The sequence below is a fragment of the Cydia amplana genome, chromosome 14, assembly GCF_948474715.1.
Source record: "Cydia amplana chromosome 14, ilCydAmpl1.1, whole genome shotgun sequence".
NCBI lineage: Eukaryota > Metazoa > Arthropoda > Insecta > Lepidoptera > Tortricidae > Cydia > Cydia amplana.
The window spans coordinates 466,714-484,674 of record NC_086082.1 but is presented as its reverse complement, the minus strand read 5'-3'; the positions used below and the strand labels follow the sequence as shown (position 1 = coordinate 484,674).

The window sequence follows — 17,961 nt, the reverse complement described above, 5'->3', positions numbered from 1 at the left end:
CTTTTGTTTGTTGTCGTTGTAAAATATATTAAAAAATAATGTAGGCACCCCTGACAATTGAAATTCAAAATTATCCAGAAAAAGCGGCCAAGTGCGAGTCGGACTCGCCCATGAAGGGTTCCGTATTTAGGGGATTTATGACGTATTAAAAAAAACTACTTACTAGATCTTGTTCAAACCAATTTTCGGTGGAAGTTTGCATGGTAATGTACATCATATATTTTTTTTTAGTTTTATCATTCTCTTATTTTAGAAGTTACAGGGGGGGGGGACACACATTTTACCACTTTGGAAGTGTCTCTCGCGCAAACTATTCAGTTTAGAAAAAAATGATGTTAGAAACCTCAATATCATTTTTGAAGACCTATCCCTATATACCCCACACGTATGGGTTTGATGAAAAAAATGAGTTTCAGTTCTAAGTATGGGGAACCCCCAAAAAAAATTTTTTTTTTCTATTTTTGTGTGAAAATCTTAATGCGGTTCACAGAATACATCTACTTACCAAGTTTTAACAGTATAGTTCTTATAGTTTCGGAAAAAAGTGGCTGTGACATACGGACGGACAGACGGACAGACAGACAGACAGACATGACGAATCTATAAGGGTTCCGTTTTTTGCCATTTGGCTACGGAACCCTAAAAATGAGTGTTTCAAAAAGGCACCCTGTATTCATTACATACCTAAATAATCTCTTATTCAATAAAACATATAATTATTAAACACTGTGATTTATTTCAAATAAATGCAAATCGATCGGATAAAAGATATTAATACCTACCTATACAACAATGAATACGAGTACAGTCAGCTGCAATAATATGTTACACACCGAAGGCCATTTTGCGGTAGATCATGTTAGATCTTATTTGTAGAGCCATAAGAGCGTGTCACATATTTTTGCGGCCGTCGAAGAGTAAGAGTAAGTTAAAAAGCATTTACAGTACATATGGGGCTACTTTTCCGCACTAGTGCGTAAAATAGCACTTTTCGTGCGATGTCGAAACTTTAAAGTGCCATATGTACTGTAAAACGTTGTTCGATACACGTGCGAATAGGTAATTCGCAACTCGTGTCGATTTAAAACACTCCCTTCGGTCGTGTTTTAATTTATCGCCACTCGTTTCGAATTTCCTCTTTTTCGCACTTGTATCGAAAATAGCTATTCAACCAAAGCATTTATAATAATAACGACTATGGACGCCTGCAACCCCAGGGGTATTGTAACCCCATAACAATAAGGTTGAAATTTGCATTTAGTGACCGCAAAGTCAGGTGAGCGTAATCAAGTAAATCTGTTTTCATCATATTTTATCAAAAATAATCTCTTTTCTGTTCTTGTGCTATTTTCTTATTATCAATACTCTTAACTTATATGCTATATACGCTGCTGCTTCTATGCTGTTAACATCTTCCAAAACAACAATAAATATGCAGGTTTATGAATTAATTATTTTATTGTTTGCTATTATGAACAAGTAACAACGCCATCTGTTTCAATTTTTTCCGAATTTAAGTTTCTGCCCGACCGCAGCGACCGCGTATAATGGTAGTTAACTTCTGTAACGTTAGATGGTGCTAAAAGGTCACACAAACTTCACGTGCGGCGCGAAGCGTTTCCATGTGTGTGTGTTAGCGGGGAGGGAAGAACTAGCGGGCGTGGTTTACGAAGCGCCAGACGCGGCTGCAGTAGGCCCTTAAGCAAGCAAATGTTTTTTCATAAAAGTGAAAAAATCGTATCTATGTATATTTGTATATCGTATATTTGTATATAAAAATCTCCGTGAAATATTAGAAAAAGCTTTTCCGAAAGCCTGGCCACCGCATCGGCATGACGTACACGTTCGAGATGACTGCGCGGATCGGCCGTAACGCGCTCCCAGTCTGAAACGCGACCTACGGGATACGCGGGAATATTTATGGGATATATGTGTTTCGTGTTAACTTGATGTTCTTTAGTTTAACACCCTTTAACCCTTCGGCTGGTAGGCTTCGTTCCGTTGTGGCACTTATAGTTGAATAAAAAAAAGAAACTTAAATTGTAATTTTGAGTTGCTAATCAAAACATCATCTACAAGTACGACTATAAGACTATTTAACATCATCCTTTGATGACCGGTCTGGCCTAGTGGGTAGTGACCCTGCCTGTGAAGCCGCGGTCTTGGGTTCGAATCCCAGTAAGGGCATTTATTTGTGTGAGCACAGATATTTGTTCCTGAGTCATCGTTGTTTTCTATGTATTTAAGTATTTGTATATTATATATATCGTTGTCTGAGTACCCACAACACAAGCTTGAGCTTACCGTGGGGCTTAGTCAATTTGTGTAATAATGTCCTATAATATTTATTTATTTGTTTATTATTATTTATTTATTTTATCCTAGTTTGTCAAGTACTAGCATTAGTAAAGTCAATAAAATGTACCGGTACTCGTATAACCATAAGTTTAAGTTTACTGCATGTGTACACAGGTACAAGACACTAATATAAGTTGTGGTTACCTATAATTAGATAAGCATCAGTCATGATTGTTGAATAGATTCGTAGCATGTAAGATGTATTATTTGTTGGTAATCCTAAATAAAGAAAATAATAAAATAAATAATGAATAAAAATTACGCTTTGTCTCCTGAAACATTAACACAAGGCCGCCTTTACACCTGTAAGTTTTACTTACGTAAGTAGGGACAAAGCTATTTGTTAGAATGAGATAACGATATTCATCTCTCATTCTGTGGTATAGCTGTGTCCCTACTTACGTAAGTAAAACTTACAAGTGTAAATCCGGCCCAAAACACTAATAAAAACTCACTCGCTTCTGCCCGCAACATTGGGCCCGATTCGGATTTTGAACTAGATATTTATTAGATATCTATTAAACAACACCAAGATATGTCAGTGTCAAACGTTTCTTCAAACAAAAGCGTCAATTTGACACTTGTTTGACACTGACATATCTTGGTGATGTCTAATAGATATCTAATATTTGACGTATCTTAAAGTTCGAATATGGTTGTTTGTCTGCGTCGAATGTTGATGGTTGATAAAATTTATCGTATGTCGTCCCACGGGCCTCAAACTATCTCCATAACAAATTTCATCTCTGTGATTCAACGGTTTAAGCGTAATGTGGTAACAGACAGACAGGCAGAGATAATTTTGCATATATGATATTATTTAGTAGGGATAGACAAATATTTTGTAGGTCTCTTAGTTTTCTGAAAAGGGCATGATATTCCCATATTATATTTAAGTTTTTGTAGTAGTTGTTTTTTTGGGTCTCGTGTTATCTTAGTTTATTTTAGATCTTTGGTAAAAGAACAGTCAATACTTTTAAGCTTAAATGATGACTGAGACCGGGCCGGGTCAGAGCCGGGCGTCTCGTCTGACACATCATTTTCTATAACAGGTGACCGGTTGTAGTGGGTATACTTATAAACATAATGTGGGTACTTTAAGATATGCATGAGATGTAATAAATCAGTCATACGCCATCAGCTGTTTAATTTGGATCTTGTCCCATACTACATGGTGTCAGGTGTGGTTTTAAGTGTGTTTTTGTGCATAAAAGTGCGTAAATTGTTTGTTGTATTAAAGGACGGATAATATTAATACAATGGTTGAGAAAACGGAGAGTGCGAAACATGTGTACGCGGCTATTCAACAGCCGGCGCCTTTACAACAAGAGGGCAATATGGCTACCAATTGGCGAGAATGGAAAATGTCGTTTGAATATTTTTTGATTGCCGCAGATAAGGCATCTGTTCCGGATGCAGAGAAATGCGCACTGTTCATGCATGTTATAGGAAAATACGGCCGAGAAATTTACGAGGAATTAGATGTTGCCGAATCTGAAAAATCTAATTATGACGTTTTGTGTAAAAAATATAGTGATTATTGTGATCCACAGAAAAATATAAATTACGAAAGACATATGTTTTTTGAGACATATCAGAAGGACATGACTTTTGATAAGTTTTTAGGGGTGTTAAAAGCGAAAAGTAAAAATTGTAGTTTTGACAGTTTAAAAAATAGCTTAATATTAACGCAACTTATTCGTGGTTTAAAAGATGTACAAATGAAGGAAAAGCTACTGGCAAAAACGTCATTAGGTTTAGAGGAGGCCGTAACTTGGTGTCGAGCGGCAGAGCGAGCGGGTCAGCAAGCGGCGGGCTGCGGTGTGCAGCATGCGACGAGCGGCGCAGGCGGCGGCGCGGTGGAGCGCTTGTGGCGCGACGGAGCGCGGGCGGCGGGCGCGTCCGCGGCGCGGGGCCGGTGGCGCGGCGGCCGCGGCGCCCGAGGCGGCCAGGCGCGGAGCGCGCCTCAACGCCAAGCGCCACGACATTATTACTCAAATAATGTGTGCGATAAGTGTGACTTGAGGCATAGCGTGAGTGACCGGTGTCCGGCGTCGGGGATTCCGTGCTATCGGTGTGATAGGGTTGGACATTTCGCGAAGTGTTGTCGTGTGCGACCTGTGCAGCCGCAAGTCCGCGAGATGGTCGGCGGTGATGGCGGTGACGAGGACGGTGATGTAAACGAGGACTTTGGTGAGCTTATTTTGTACAATATTAATATTGATGCGGCCGAGTGTACCGAGTCGTGGACGGAAATGATTAGTGTGGATGGCGTGGATATAAATTTCAAATTGGACAGTGGTGCGGCTGCCACGGTAATGTCATTAAATTCATATTTAAAGGCAGGTTTTAATACGGAAAACTTGAGAAAAAGTGACACTGTACTGAGACAAATCGACAAGCAGCGATTGCCGGTAGTAGGTTATTTTAATGCGTCGTTGTTGTGTAATAATAATAGGAAAATAATACAAAAAGTTTATGTATTGCGGGTGAATTGTAATAATTTGTTGGGATTAAAAGCATGTATCAATTTGAATCTTATTGTCCGAACTAGTGATTCTACTGACAGTAGTTTGAAAATTAATGAAGTTAAAATTGACGAATCAGTATTTGATGGCATAGGATGTTTGCCAACAGTATGTAAAATAGAATTAGATAAGACTGTACAGCCGGTGGTTGCCTGTTCGCGAAAAATACCTCTGAAACTGCGTCCTCGTTTAAAGGAAGAACTCGATAATATGGTTAAGTTGGGTGTAATTGTAAGGGAGGATGGTCCCACAGACTGGGTTTCAAATATAGTGGTAGTGGAAAAACCGGATAATAAACTTCGTATATGTTTAGATCCTAAACATCTAAACAAGGCAGTAAAACGAAGTCACTTTTTACTTCCAACACTGGAAGAGATAACCAGTAATCTCTCGGGGGCTAAGTTTTTCTCTAAATGTGATGCAAAAAATGGCTTCTGGATGGTACGTTTAGATGAGGAAAGCTCTAAGCTTTGTACGTTTTCAACTCCTGAGGGTAGATTTAGGTACATTAGAATGCCCTTCGGAATTAACTGTGCACCTGAAATCTTTCATAATGAAATGTCAAAAATATTTAAAATGGAGGGGGTAGAGGTTTACTGTGACGACATTTTGATTTGGGGAAAAACTGAACAGGAACACGATAATCGACTAAAGGAAGTTATGAGACGGGCGTTGTTAAATGGGGTCAAATTTAATAAAAATAAATGTGTATTCAAGGTGCCTGAAATTATTTTTTTAGGTCACAGTTTTAATGCCGATGGTATGAAACCAGATAATAGTCGGGTGAAGGCAATAAGCAACTTACCAAAGCCGACTGATAAGAAAGACCTTGAGCGGTTTTTGGGAGTTACTAATTATCTTTCGAGATTCATTCCTCAATATTCAGAGATATCGGCACCGTTGCGTAGTCTATTAGCAAAAAATGTTCAATTTCAGTGGCTCCACACTCATGACAACGCGTTCAAAGAATTAAAGTCAAAAATAAGTAGTAGTCCAGTATTAGCATATTATTCGCCGCATGAAGCGGTGTGTGTGTCAGTAGATGCGAGCTCGCGTGGCCTGGGCGCGTGTCTGATGCAGGGCGGGCGGCCCGTCGCCTATGCGGCGCGCACGCTAACGCCTGCGGAGACGCGCTGGGCGCAAATCGAGAAAGAGCTGCTCGCAGTGGTTTTCGGGTGCACTCGATTTCACCAATACATTTATGGGCATAGTGTTATTAGTGTGGAAAGCGACCATAAGCCGCTGGAAGCTATCATGAGAAAACCACTTAATGAAACACCGGCGCGCCTCCAGCGCATGCTTTTAAAATTGCAGCATTATAATATAGATCTCCGCTACAAGCCCGGAAAAGAGATGTTTATTGCGGACACATTGTCGAGAGCGCCTAGCGAGGCGGGCGTCGATAGTGATGTGTGTAAGGATGTAGTGGTGCACGTTAACATGTTATATAATAATGTGGAGGCGACACCCGAAATGCTAGGCAGAATAAAGGAGGACACGTTGAGGGACCCCGTCCTGATGGCGATTTGTGAATACTACCATAACGGGTGGCCCTATAACAAAAGAGAGGTCAAGGATATCGTGAAGCCATACTGGGACGTGCATGACGAGCTTCACGATGTAAATGGTATTTTATTTAGAAATGAGAGAATTGTGATACCGGCTTCGTTACGCAAAGAGATGGTGCGTCGAGTTCATGAGGGCCACCTGGGGGTGGATAAATGCCAGAGGCGAGCGCGCGGAGTGATGTGGTGGCCCGGCATGGCCCGGGACGTGGAACGCGCCGTGCTGGCGTGCGAGACGTGCCAGCGACACCGCGCGGCGCCCGCGCGCGAGCCGCTGCAGCCGCACGATGTGCCCGAGCGCCCGTGGCAGGTACTGGCGGCGGACATTTTTGAGTTTAAAGGTAAACTGTTTTTATTGGTGGTAGATTATTTTTCGAAATTTGTGGAAATAAGTTGTTTAAATAACTTACAAAGTGGTACCGTAATTGAATCACTCAAACAAATGTTCAGTCGGCATGGGATACCAGAAAAATTGGTCACCGACAATGGGACACAATTTACGTCTATGGAGTTTAAAGGATTTTGTAAACAATGGGAATTTGCCCATGTCACCAGTTCACCTCTGTACCCGAGATCGAACGGTCTCGCGGAACGCAATGTACGCACAATTAAGGGATTAATGATAAAAGCCTACGAAACAGGGAGTGATTGGTACCTCGGCTTACTAAATTTCAGAAATTCACCTGTGACAGGTGAAACATACTCTCCGGCTCAATTATTAATGAGTCGAAGTTTAAAAACACGTTTACCGGTAACAGATGCGTTATTGAAACCGCGAACGATTGATCGTCGTTTATTTAAAGACGAGAGATCCGCAAGGATAAATAATTACAAATCAAACTATGATCGTGGCACTAGGGCCTTACCACAATTAAATCCTAACGATACGGTACGCGTGAAGCAAAACAAAGAGTGGGTAAAATCACAAATAGTTAACCAAGCTCAAGACGGACGTTCGTACTGGCTACGAACTAACGATGGAGGAGTGTACAGAAGGAACCGTCAGCACATATTGAAAGTCCCAGACACAACCAGCGAATCAGCTGCTCGTAGTCAACCTAACAGTGGCCATACGCGAGGTTATTTGGACTGGGACCAGTTTCAGGGTCCTCGAGGGCCGGCAACTAGTGCCGCGACCACCAGGCCCGACCCGCAACCATCGACTTCGGCTAATGGGAATTATGTAACTCGAAGTGGCAGAGTAGTACAACCGCCTCAACGGTATTAATTTATGAATTTTCCTTAAATGACACTTAGCACTGTACTGTTTACAAACGTGAAGTTTATGTTTAAGTCATTTCGAACGTTAACTTAGAGACTCAAGGTCTAAATTCCATTGTTCCTTATAATGTAATATTAATTATTCGAAGGAAAATATTCAATAATATTTACATTATTTACAAGTAACTTGATTTTGTTAAATGGTTCAGTTAATTATTATGATCATTTCATTATTGTTTCTCTAATATTACTGTTAGAGTATAACATGTATTTTTTCTTCTTAGTTACATTTTATTTTGTTTTGCAATTTGAAATAGCATAATACAACTAAATAAAAATAAATGTATAAGGGGAAGGACAGTAGGTATGTTGTAATATGTATTCTTTTATTAATTAAGTGTACCAATTGTTGTATAAGGTTTATTCTAGTATTATATTGCATGATAGGTTAACAGTAAAGTTCGAAGACCTTTGATTAGGCATTGTATAAGAAGGGAGATGTAGTGGGTATACTTATAAACATAATGTGGGTACTTTAAGATATGCATGAGATGTAATAAATCAGTCATACGCCATCAGCTGTTTAATTTGGATCTTGTCCCATACTACACCGGTGATCACGTGATATATAAACGAAGCGCCGGAAGCCCCGGCCCCGAACCGGCCCGGTCTAATGTGAGTCAGTCTTTATACCACGCAGACTATGACTTGAATTTTCCTATATTGGCATTCTTTTATTGAAATGATCGCCTCTAAACTCGATACAGAAAATATGATCAAATAGCATGAAAACAGCATAAACTCCGCATCTTCAGAATATGACAAACAGCGCCAAAAAGTCTAGACCAACTTACCAAATGCTTTGAAAATCCAAAAATAACCATTCATTCATCATAAACTTTGTTCCATTACAATATGCCTCAATTTCTTTCAACTCAGCCGCAGATGACAATTGCAACGCGTTAAATAACCAACTTTTTATTGCGGTAACCTTGACCGTAATGTACTAGTATTAAGGTTCAATGTTGTTTGATTCAAGTGTAAAGTGGCGGAGATGCTGGGACATCGTCGCATGCATTTTACATGGGGTTCAATGGTTGAATTGGTCCACGATTTATGGAGGTAGCTTCCGGCTTGTAAGAGATTAATATATGCCAAAAACTCTCCTAGGTTTGACAAGGCTATTTCTAGTGAACTTATAAAAATCAAACGTTTCGTGTAATTTTTATGGACTTTATTTTTCTGCGTCAGAGTATAAACCTGTATAAATAAAAATAATACAAACTAACGGTGTCACACATCACTCATTTTTCGGCCCGAATCGAACTTTTAAATAAGTCGATTAATAGACAATTGACACTGACACATCTAATCCATATCGTTTCTAGATCTATTAGTCGACATATCTTAAAGTTCGGATCGGGTTCGAATGTAAGTACCTACTTATTTATAACTAACATTTCAATCGACATTTCCCAGGTATAAAAAGAAATCCAGCTCATTACTACATGCAGAGCGATCCACACAACTCCTATAACTAGGCCGTCACCTCCACTTGTACCCTTCGTCAGAAAAAGTTGACCAAACTTTCCCCGTTTTAGGGGAAATGCGGTAAAATGCGGATTGATCGACGCGTTGACAGTGGGTATATGGGATTTTATAATTGTTTTCCTGATTGACTTGGCCTGGCGTTAGTGACTTATTAAAATGTAGAGTGGATTAGATGTATTATGGCTATGTATATTTAGATCTCCAGTAAGGCATTCTGTTGTGGGTAAATCACAGACATACCTATAAACTAAATACCTTTACGCTTGGTGAGGAACATAAGCCTATGGAGCAAACAGGTCTTCAACAGAAAGAAAGAACAGAAAGACTTGATATCACGATCCTTGGCATTGAGGTAACGACGGAAGAAGATGCAGAAGAAGAAAAGCATATTAACATTTTTTTATACTGTCTTTAGGTACTTGTTCTATTGTCTCTTTATACAGTTTTCATAACAATTTCGGTCATCGCCCAGCTATTTGCTTTTTCTCTAAAAATCCCAAAGCTATTCTAACCCTCCACGGGTTATCTATTAACCCTTCGCCTGTCCGCGTCGTGTGTCCCGAGCGTTATCAGGGTTTTTAATTTAATCGTGACGCAAGGGGCGGGTTAAATTATATGACTTAGAAGAGATATGGGATGCTTGTGGGACAGTAGCTGTGATAATTCTAATTCTGATGTGTTGGAATTTAATTTTAATATTGTCGCCTTTCATGATTTGGACCTAAAGGACTTAAGAGTTTTAATATTCATTTATTAAATGTATCTGTACTTTTTAGGGTTCCGTAGCCAAATGGCAAAAAACGGAACCCTTATAGATTCGTCATGTCTGTCTGTCTGTCCGTCTGTCCGTCTGTCCGTCTGTCTGTCCGTCCGTATGTCACAGCCACTTTTCTCCGAAACTATAAGAACTATACTGTTGAAACTTGGTAAGTAGATGTATTCTGTGAACCGCATTAAGATTTTCACACAAAAATAGAAATAAAACAATAAATTTTTGGGGTTCCCCATACTTCGAACTGAAACTCAAAAATTTTTTTTTCATCAAACCCATACGTGTGGGGTATCTATGGATAGGTCTTGAAAAATGATATTGAGGTTTCTAATATCATTTTTTTCTAAACTGAATAGTTTGCGCGAGAGACACTTCCAAAGTGGTAAAATGTGTGTCCCCCCCCCTGTAACTTCTAAAATAAGAGAATGATAAAACTAAAAAAAATACATGATGTACATTACCATGTAAACTTCCACCGAAAATTGGTTTGAACGAGATCTAGTAAGTAGTTTTTTTTTATACGTCATAAATCGCCTAAATACGGAACCCTTCATGGGCGAGTCCGACTCGCACTTGGCCGCTTTTTTTTCATAACGGGTACTGCAATTACAGTAGGTAACGGTAGAATAGTCTTTACGTAATTTAAATCAATATTATCAGTCAAGTTATGTTGGGCCCTCTTGGCCATAATTTATTTTGCCCGGGAGCTCAATTCAGATTTAAGAACTTTTTACAGTCTTGATCTTGTTTTGATACGACCTTAAAGATCGCTCACCCTGTCAATCAACAAGACGATCGTCAAAAATGTATCAAAACCAGTTGAAACCCTAACAAGTTGGTAAATCTGAATCATGCTCCGAGGCAAGCGAGACAGTATAAAATTAACTGAAAGTATTTTGTCCCAGTGTTCCGTTTTCATTGACCGCTGATTAGACAAGTTTGAAATAAAAGCTGTGCTTAGGTACTTTGAGCTCTACGTTTTATAGCTCCGTAAGTATTAATTTCTTTTACTATCTATGTCTTTTTACTTTTTACTTACTCTATCTTTGCTGTCCTGAAAATAGATGTACATCTATTTTTCGGATCGAAGTTGTATTTAATTCTCTCCTGACATAGTTAAGTGCTCCAAATTCCGCAACTCGAAGGGGGAAGGAATAAAACTTGCAAACATCTGCTATCAATAAAACTCGTGCTCAAACATTCTTGCGAATTGTTTACCGCGATGGTGCGTGTTAGTTGCTAGATGTAACCGCGAGGGAAAGCTAGGGATAAACGTGTAAATGTGTCAATCAGACAGACAGGTAGACTGGTAAATGGTGTGACTTAGCTACAAAAATTTCAGAGAAAAAAAATCGTGAGACATATTAATATTACGGTATAACTCACAAAGTTTTAGTCACAAGCGCCCGCAACACGTACCTGGTACGCGGTGTGTAGCCATCGTGGCCGCTGTAGTGTTGTACAGTCACCACACGGGCTTGTTACGCCATTTAGGGTCCTAGCTAATTTGGTTGTTCATACTTACACTATGGAATGTTCAATTTAGCTAGAACCTGAAATGGCGTAACAATCGCTGAGCGTGATTTTACTTGAAAATGCTCCGAAATATGTTGCGTTACACTGTGAAATTAGCATTAAAAATTTATTATAACAAAAGTCACACTTTGTGTTGCACAATAATCTACATATAATTGAAAATAGAAACAACGACCTTAAATTTGGAAAACTTGCATTTTTAGGTCTCAACACCTAAATAAAAAATTCTTAAAGTCACAAACAAAAATACTTTTAAAGCTTCCTACGAAATATTATAAGTAATGTTTACTGAATGATCTACAAAATATCTCTTCGTCTTATCCAGTAATATTTTATAACTCCAAGTTTTGGGGTAATTAGTAGGTATGGCCGGAGGCTCTCCTAAGAGAGATAAAACGTATTAAATTTTAACTTTTACAAGCAAAATTCCTTGCAAAATATCGCTCCTCTTTACGGCTATAATCGTGTTTAACAAGATTTAACGTGAAATATGAATGAATTGGACATTATATTTGTAACGATCACTCCAAAAGAAATTTCAAGTCTGTATTATGGTGACAATATTACGTTACTTTTACTTACCTACACTTTTGGGAAAACCATTGCTTGTAGACTAATGATGAATGCAAAGATTTTGCAATATTAACAATATATATTTAAAGTCACGATACATTGGTTCAAGGTTTGAATCAGAATAATTTTGTATCTATTAAATCTAGAATATCTATTCTAATTAATAAAGATATTAATTTGTTAACAACTTTATTAACACTATATTTGTAAAGGAATGAATAAAAAGTTACATACAGTTGAGCTAAGAAATATTTATCAGCCATTTAAAATACACTTTTTATAATTATTTGCTAAAAAGAAGTATGAGTTATTCGTAAAACCGAATCGTGCGAATAGTATCGTATGTTTGCATTATTTTAATAATATATTAAGTTGGTAACTTAGTTTTATTTTACCTCAGATAAGTTAATTTTTTTTAATGTAAGTACCTTAAATAATTATAGATATTTATTAGGATAAATAAATAAAAAAAATAAACAAACTAAAACTTATAAATAAAACTTATGATTTTAAAGTTACCAAATTGTTTTGTTGGTAACTTTAAAATCTGAATTCCTGCTGCCACTCTAGGGATGTTACCTTCAGAAGATGCAAAACTTAAAACTTTTAATTTCTAATCTTAAGTGTCTTAAAATAGTTCCTCCGCCATCCTCCCTATCACGTACAACAACTACATCTACGCCGGTGTCTGGTCCCCGGGGTCCGCTAGCGACCCGTCGCCCCGGCGGATAATTGAAACGGGAACGATTAGGCAACTGATATGGATATTATACGCTAGCAATAATGTAGTTCAATTAGAGCAAATTTATTTAAGTTAAATAATATTTTTGGTTTCTCGTATCTTAAAATTGTTCCTCCACCATCTCACCAGCACTACCGTGTCACGCCAAACTCCGCTAACTCGAGTTACATGAGTTACGGATAACCAGTCTAAATCGTCTTAAAGACCATTAAATATATATATTCAAAAAGAAAATTTTGAAAATCTTCATTATTTACTGAGAAAAGCATATGACTAACACATGCAACTTCATTTTTTTGCCGATGGCGTCAGACACAACTCAGTTAACTTGAGTTGCATGATATATGTTCTTAAGTTACCGGAGTTAGGCAACTTAGGCATGACTGGCCGAGGGCTTGGTTTATACGACAACAATATTATTTCGCTTAATACGTGGCACGTCTGATCACGCGTATGTCATACAACTTGACTTACATGACTTCGTGTGACCACTATAGTATGGAAGTGTTGGTCATGCGAAACCATTTAATTAACTATTCAATTATGCGAAAAATTTTAAAGATCCTATTCTGTGACCATACATGTAGATTAGAAAAAATTAAAAAAATACGATGAACCGTCATCGATAACAGCATTTGTATCTTTAAAACTTTAAACGTAATTATCTCGAAACTCAACTTTTAAAGTTACATGAGATGCACGTGACACGGCAGAGCACGTACAATAACTACATCTACTTATGTATGTATGTATGTATGTTTGTATGCTTTCATAAGATAAGATACAAGTATCATGCAAAATTGTATACAATAAAATAAAAACGTCAGTGTCTGGTCCCCGGAGACCACTAGCAAGGTAGCGACCCGTCGCCCCGGCGGATAATTGAAACGGGAACGATTAGGAAACTGATATGTGTATTATTATATACGCCATAGTGTTCTTTGTTACAAATGTAACCCGTTGTCTGTGGAATTATGTTGTAAAACAGTCAGTTTGTACAGTCGCCATCAGATATATCGGAGGCTCCGATTCGGAGCGGCCGAGGTGCTCAAAAATATCTACCTAGCGCCATGACAATAATAGAGGCGTGTTCAGATATTTTTGATCACCTTGGCTGCTCCGATATATCTGATGGCGACTGTACCTAAACAGAAAAGCTTTTAATTAATCTTTTCTTCGTTATTAAAAACTTTCATAATAACAACATTAAATGGTACATTGTGATGAAAGCAAGAACAATCGTTTTTAGGGTTCCGTAGCCAAATGGCAAAAAACGGAACCCTTATAGATTCGTCATGTCTGTCTGTCTGTCCGTCTGTCCGTCTGTCTGTCCGTCCGTATGTCACAGCCACTTTTCTCCGAAACTATAAGAACTATACTGTTGAAACTTGGTAAGTAGATGTATTCTGTGAACCGCATTAAGATTTTCATACAAAAATAGAAAAAAAACAATAAATTTTTGGGGTTCCCCATACTTCGAACTAAAACTCAAAAAATTTTTTTTCATCAAACCCATACGTGTGGGGTATCTATGGATAGGTCTTCAAAAATGATATTGAGGTTTCTAATATCATTTTTTTCTAAACTAAATAGTTTGCGCGAGAGACACTTCCAAAGTGGTAAAATGTGTGTCCCCCCCCTGTAACTTCTAAAATAAGAGAATGATAAAACTAAATAAATATATGATGTACATTACCATGTAAACTTCCACTGAAAATTGGTTTGAACGAGATCTAGTAAGTAGTTTTTTTTATACGTCATTAATCGCCTAAATACGGAACCCTTCATGGGCGAGTCTGACTCGCACTTGGCCGCTTTTTATAAGACGATTGGAAGAAGAATTCATAAAGCAATAGCTGCGAATTAGATGGCTTTCAGGTGATAATGGAAAAATCGCCGCCTCGAGAAACAAGAGATACAGATCGAAAAGTTAAAATTTACTTATTTTTAGGGTTCCGTAGCCAAATGGCAAAAAACGGAACCCTTATAGATTCGTCATGTCTGTCTGTCTGTCCGTCTGTCCGTCTGTCTGTCCGTCCGTATGTCACAGCCACTTTTCTCCGAAACTATAAGAACTATACTGTTGAAACTTGGTAAGTAGATGTATTCTGTGAACCGCATTAAGATTTTCATACAAAAATAGAAAAAAAAACAATAAATTTTTGGGGTTCCCCATACTTCGAACTGAAACTCAAAAATGTTTTTTTCATCAAACCCATACGTGTGGGGTATCTATGGATAGGTCTTCAAAAATGATATTGAGGTTTCTGATATCATTTTTTTCTAAACTAAATAGTTTGCGCGAGAGACACTTCCAAAGTGGTAAAATGTGTGTCCCCCCCCCCCCTGTAACTTCTAAAATATTATAAACGACGACTGGTTTTGATACAACCTTGAGGATCGTCCATCTTCTTGGTGATCGCACATCTCACTTTCACTTCATTTCGCATGCACAAAGCTGCGAAGTGCAAGATCGTATCAAAATAATATCAAAACCGTAACAAGTGATGTTTTTACGTTATTGAACTTTCTAATAACAAATCCTGTCGGCCTTAAGGCTCTTTCCTACTGAGGCCCAGTTGTGCGAGAACAGTGTTTTACTGAATCTCTTAATAGGTAGTGGTAAAAATTAACTACACAAAAAGTGAGGGTTTACAAGGTTTGTAGCCTGAATGTATTAGGTCTCGTATGTAAGCTGGCATAGAAACTTTCCGACTAGCGGCCGCCATTTCTGTACGCTCAGACAATGGCAGTCCTAATGAAAACGTCCGGAGGGAAAGGGTAGCCTAACATCTAATATTCAATTTAAGAACGTATGTAGTTGCGATAAGACTCAGAATTGGATGAATGCTGAGGTGTGTAAGACGAATGTGGAAGGTTTGTGGAAGTTCCGTGCTTAGATGATGTATTCAAGCTTGACTAGAAATTAATAGTTACAGCAAACTATCAATTCATACGGGCATACATCAACCGTAAAGTTAATTTTATGTTATTTTCAAAGCAATTCAATATAAGCATAGAGAGAGATGATATGTTCCTTGTTTGGGCCAAAAGTCACAATTGATGATAAAATCAAAAGATCTTTTAGAAACATACATGGTTCTTGTTCATTAACATCAACATTATCATCATTTTAGCCTTCAGTCGCCCATTGCTGAGCATAGTCCTCTCTGTCTCTGTGTCGGTCTCTGGGCTGTTCATTATATGTAAATTAAAATAAATTCGAAAAATCAGTGCAATGCAATGCTAATTGTATATATTAGGATGCTTATCCATATGTCAAAAGTTGTCCACACTCATCCCAAAAACCTAATTTAAGTAAATGATTTACTTATTATGCGTACAATAATTTGAATTTATTTCTTTGTTTCAGGTAATTTTCAACTCGAAATCCTGGTGATAAGGCTCAGCAGTACCTCTTAATTTGTTTTTCTATGCAGTTGGTTTTGACAAGATGATTATTGGCACCATGCACGATGGCAGCGCCGCCTAGCCTTCGCAACGTGGTCGGCGCTGTCAAATAGCGAGCGCAACAAAATAAAGATTATTCCTTAAAAATATTTACTATAATGTACTTAACAATGTGCGGAATCTATTCGTATTTAATGTTAAATACACCTGGTTTTTGCTTTAGTGAAAACAGTAAGAATTATCTGTGTATTTTATATTATTCGGTCAATTTCCTTCGTTGTTGTTTCAAAGAAAAAACGCATGTTTCACTATGTTTTGATGACTCACTTAGTGATCCTCTTCCTGGGGATACGTACGATGCTTGCAATTATAAAAACTTTGACCTTTTTCACAGGTTTTAATCAACACATTTTATGTTAAAAAATTTTGTTACTGTATTAGCCATACTATTTTATTAACATACAAGAAAAACTCTGTGTTGACATAGACTAGATACAATGTTTAGCCATTACGTTGTTAAGCCTGGAATAGTACTATATGGTATAAAAGGCTAATATCTAGCTCGGCGTTGAAAATATATAAAATTTACTATTACTGTTTCGTCCAGTATTATTGCAGTTTACCACACAATAGCTATCGTGACCCATTTTTATCGTAAGTATGATTATAAAGCTAAAATAACTGAGAAGTATGGGAATTGACAGAAACACGGTTACCAATCTTGTCATTATTGGCCACATCAAGCGCTGCGATCGTTTCGGCTTCCCTAACCACCCGCTTTGCACGGAGCGAATAGAAAAACCAGAATTATTTATGGGCAGGTAAACTGTCAGATATAACAAAAGTGATATCCCAACTTTTAATTTCTTTATCTTTCTTTTACTTAGAAAATAATCACAAAAAGGGTTTCTACTATGTCATACATTTGGTTAGGAAAAACATCTGGTTGGTGCATAAAAAAATTATGACTGAGCAAATATACTACTCTATTAAATGTTTCGAATCGTTATTCTAGCTCGTATTATGATAGTATCTTATTTGTCGCAGCGATTATCTCAATATAATAACGTAATAATTAAGCTACAATATCTAGAAGCTGATCATTCATTGGTCGACGCAACAAGGAGTGTTATATTTTTTGCGCACTTTGCTCCTTAAAGCATAATTATTTAAATTTGGAAATGTAGCTCATGTAATCTTATCAAAAAAAAATACAGAAGTTATAAACTGTATTCAATGTTATTATACCAAACACGCTTATTTCATTCACGGTAGCGACATCTCTCGGACTTTTCCAGAAGCAATACTCAGCGTTTAAGCGCCATCTAGTAAAAAAATTCCGAACTACTTCCAAACACATGTCGTCTAGCTTTAATACAGTCATCTTCAATGTTTCCCAACTAGATGGAGTAACTGTGCCCGACAATAAATGCAATCGTTGTCGACTGTTCTGTGACAGATGGCTGTAAAATAAACCTGGCGTTAACAAAATTATAAGTAGGCGTTAGAAAAGTGCCCGAAGGTCAATTCTGTTACTTAATTACAGTACAAAAGTTATTCTACAAGTTTAACAGTGAATTTAATTAAAATGATCTCCAGGAAGAAACTTGGAGTTATTCCTTAGTGGATACCAATTGAGAAAACTTAGTGGATGGAAACTCGGCCCTCTGGCCACTTGCGAACTTGCCCGTTCAATTGTAATTA

General features: G+C 37.8%; 2 protein-coding genes across 2 annotated transcripts in view; both read left to right on the top strand.

Moving 5' to 3' along the window:
• Positions 1 to 17,961, top strand: part of LOC134653939 (uncharacterized) — a 599,610-nt gene that overhangs the window by 467,303 nt on the left and 114,346 nt on the right. The window lies entirely within an intron of this gene.
• LOC134654268 (uncharacterized protein K02A2.6-like) lies at positions 4,500 to 7,679 on the top strand. Its single transcript, XM_063509734.1, has 2 exons — positions 4,500 to 4,673; positions 5,823 to 7,679. Exons 1-2 carry the CDS (start codon positions 4,500 to 4,502, stop codon positions 7,677 to 7,679), a joined length of 2,031 nt encoding a protein of 676 aa, XP_063365804.1.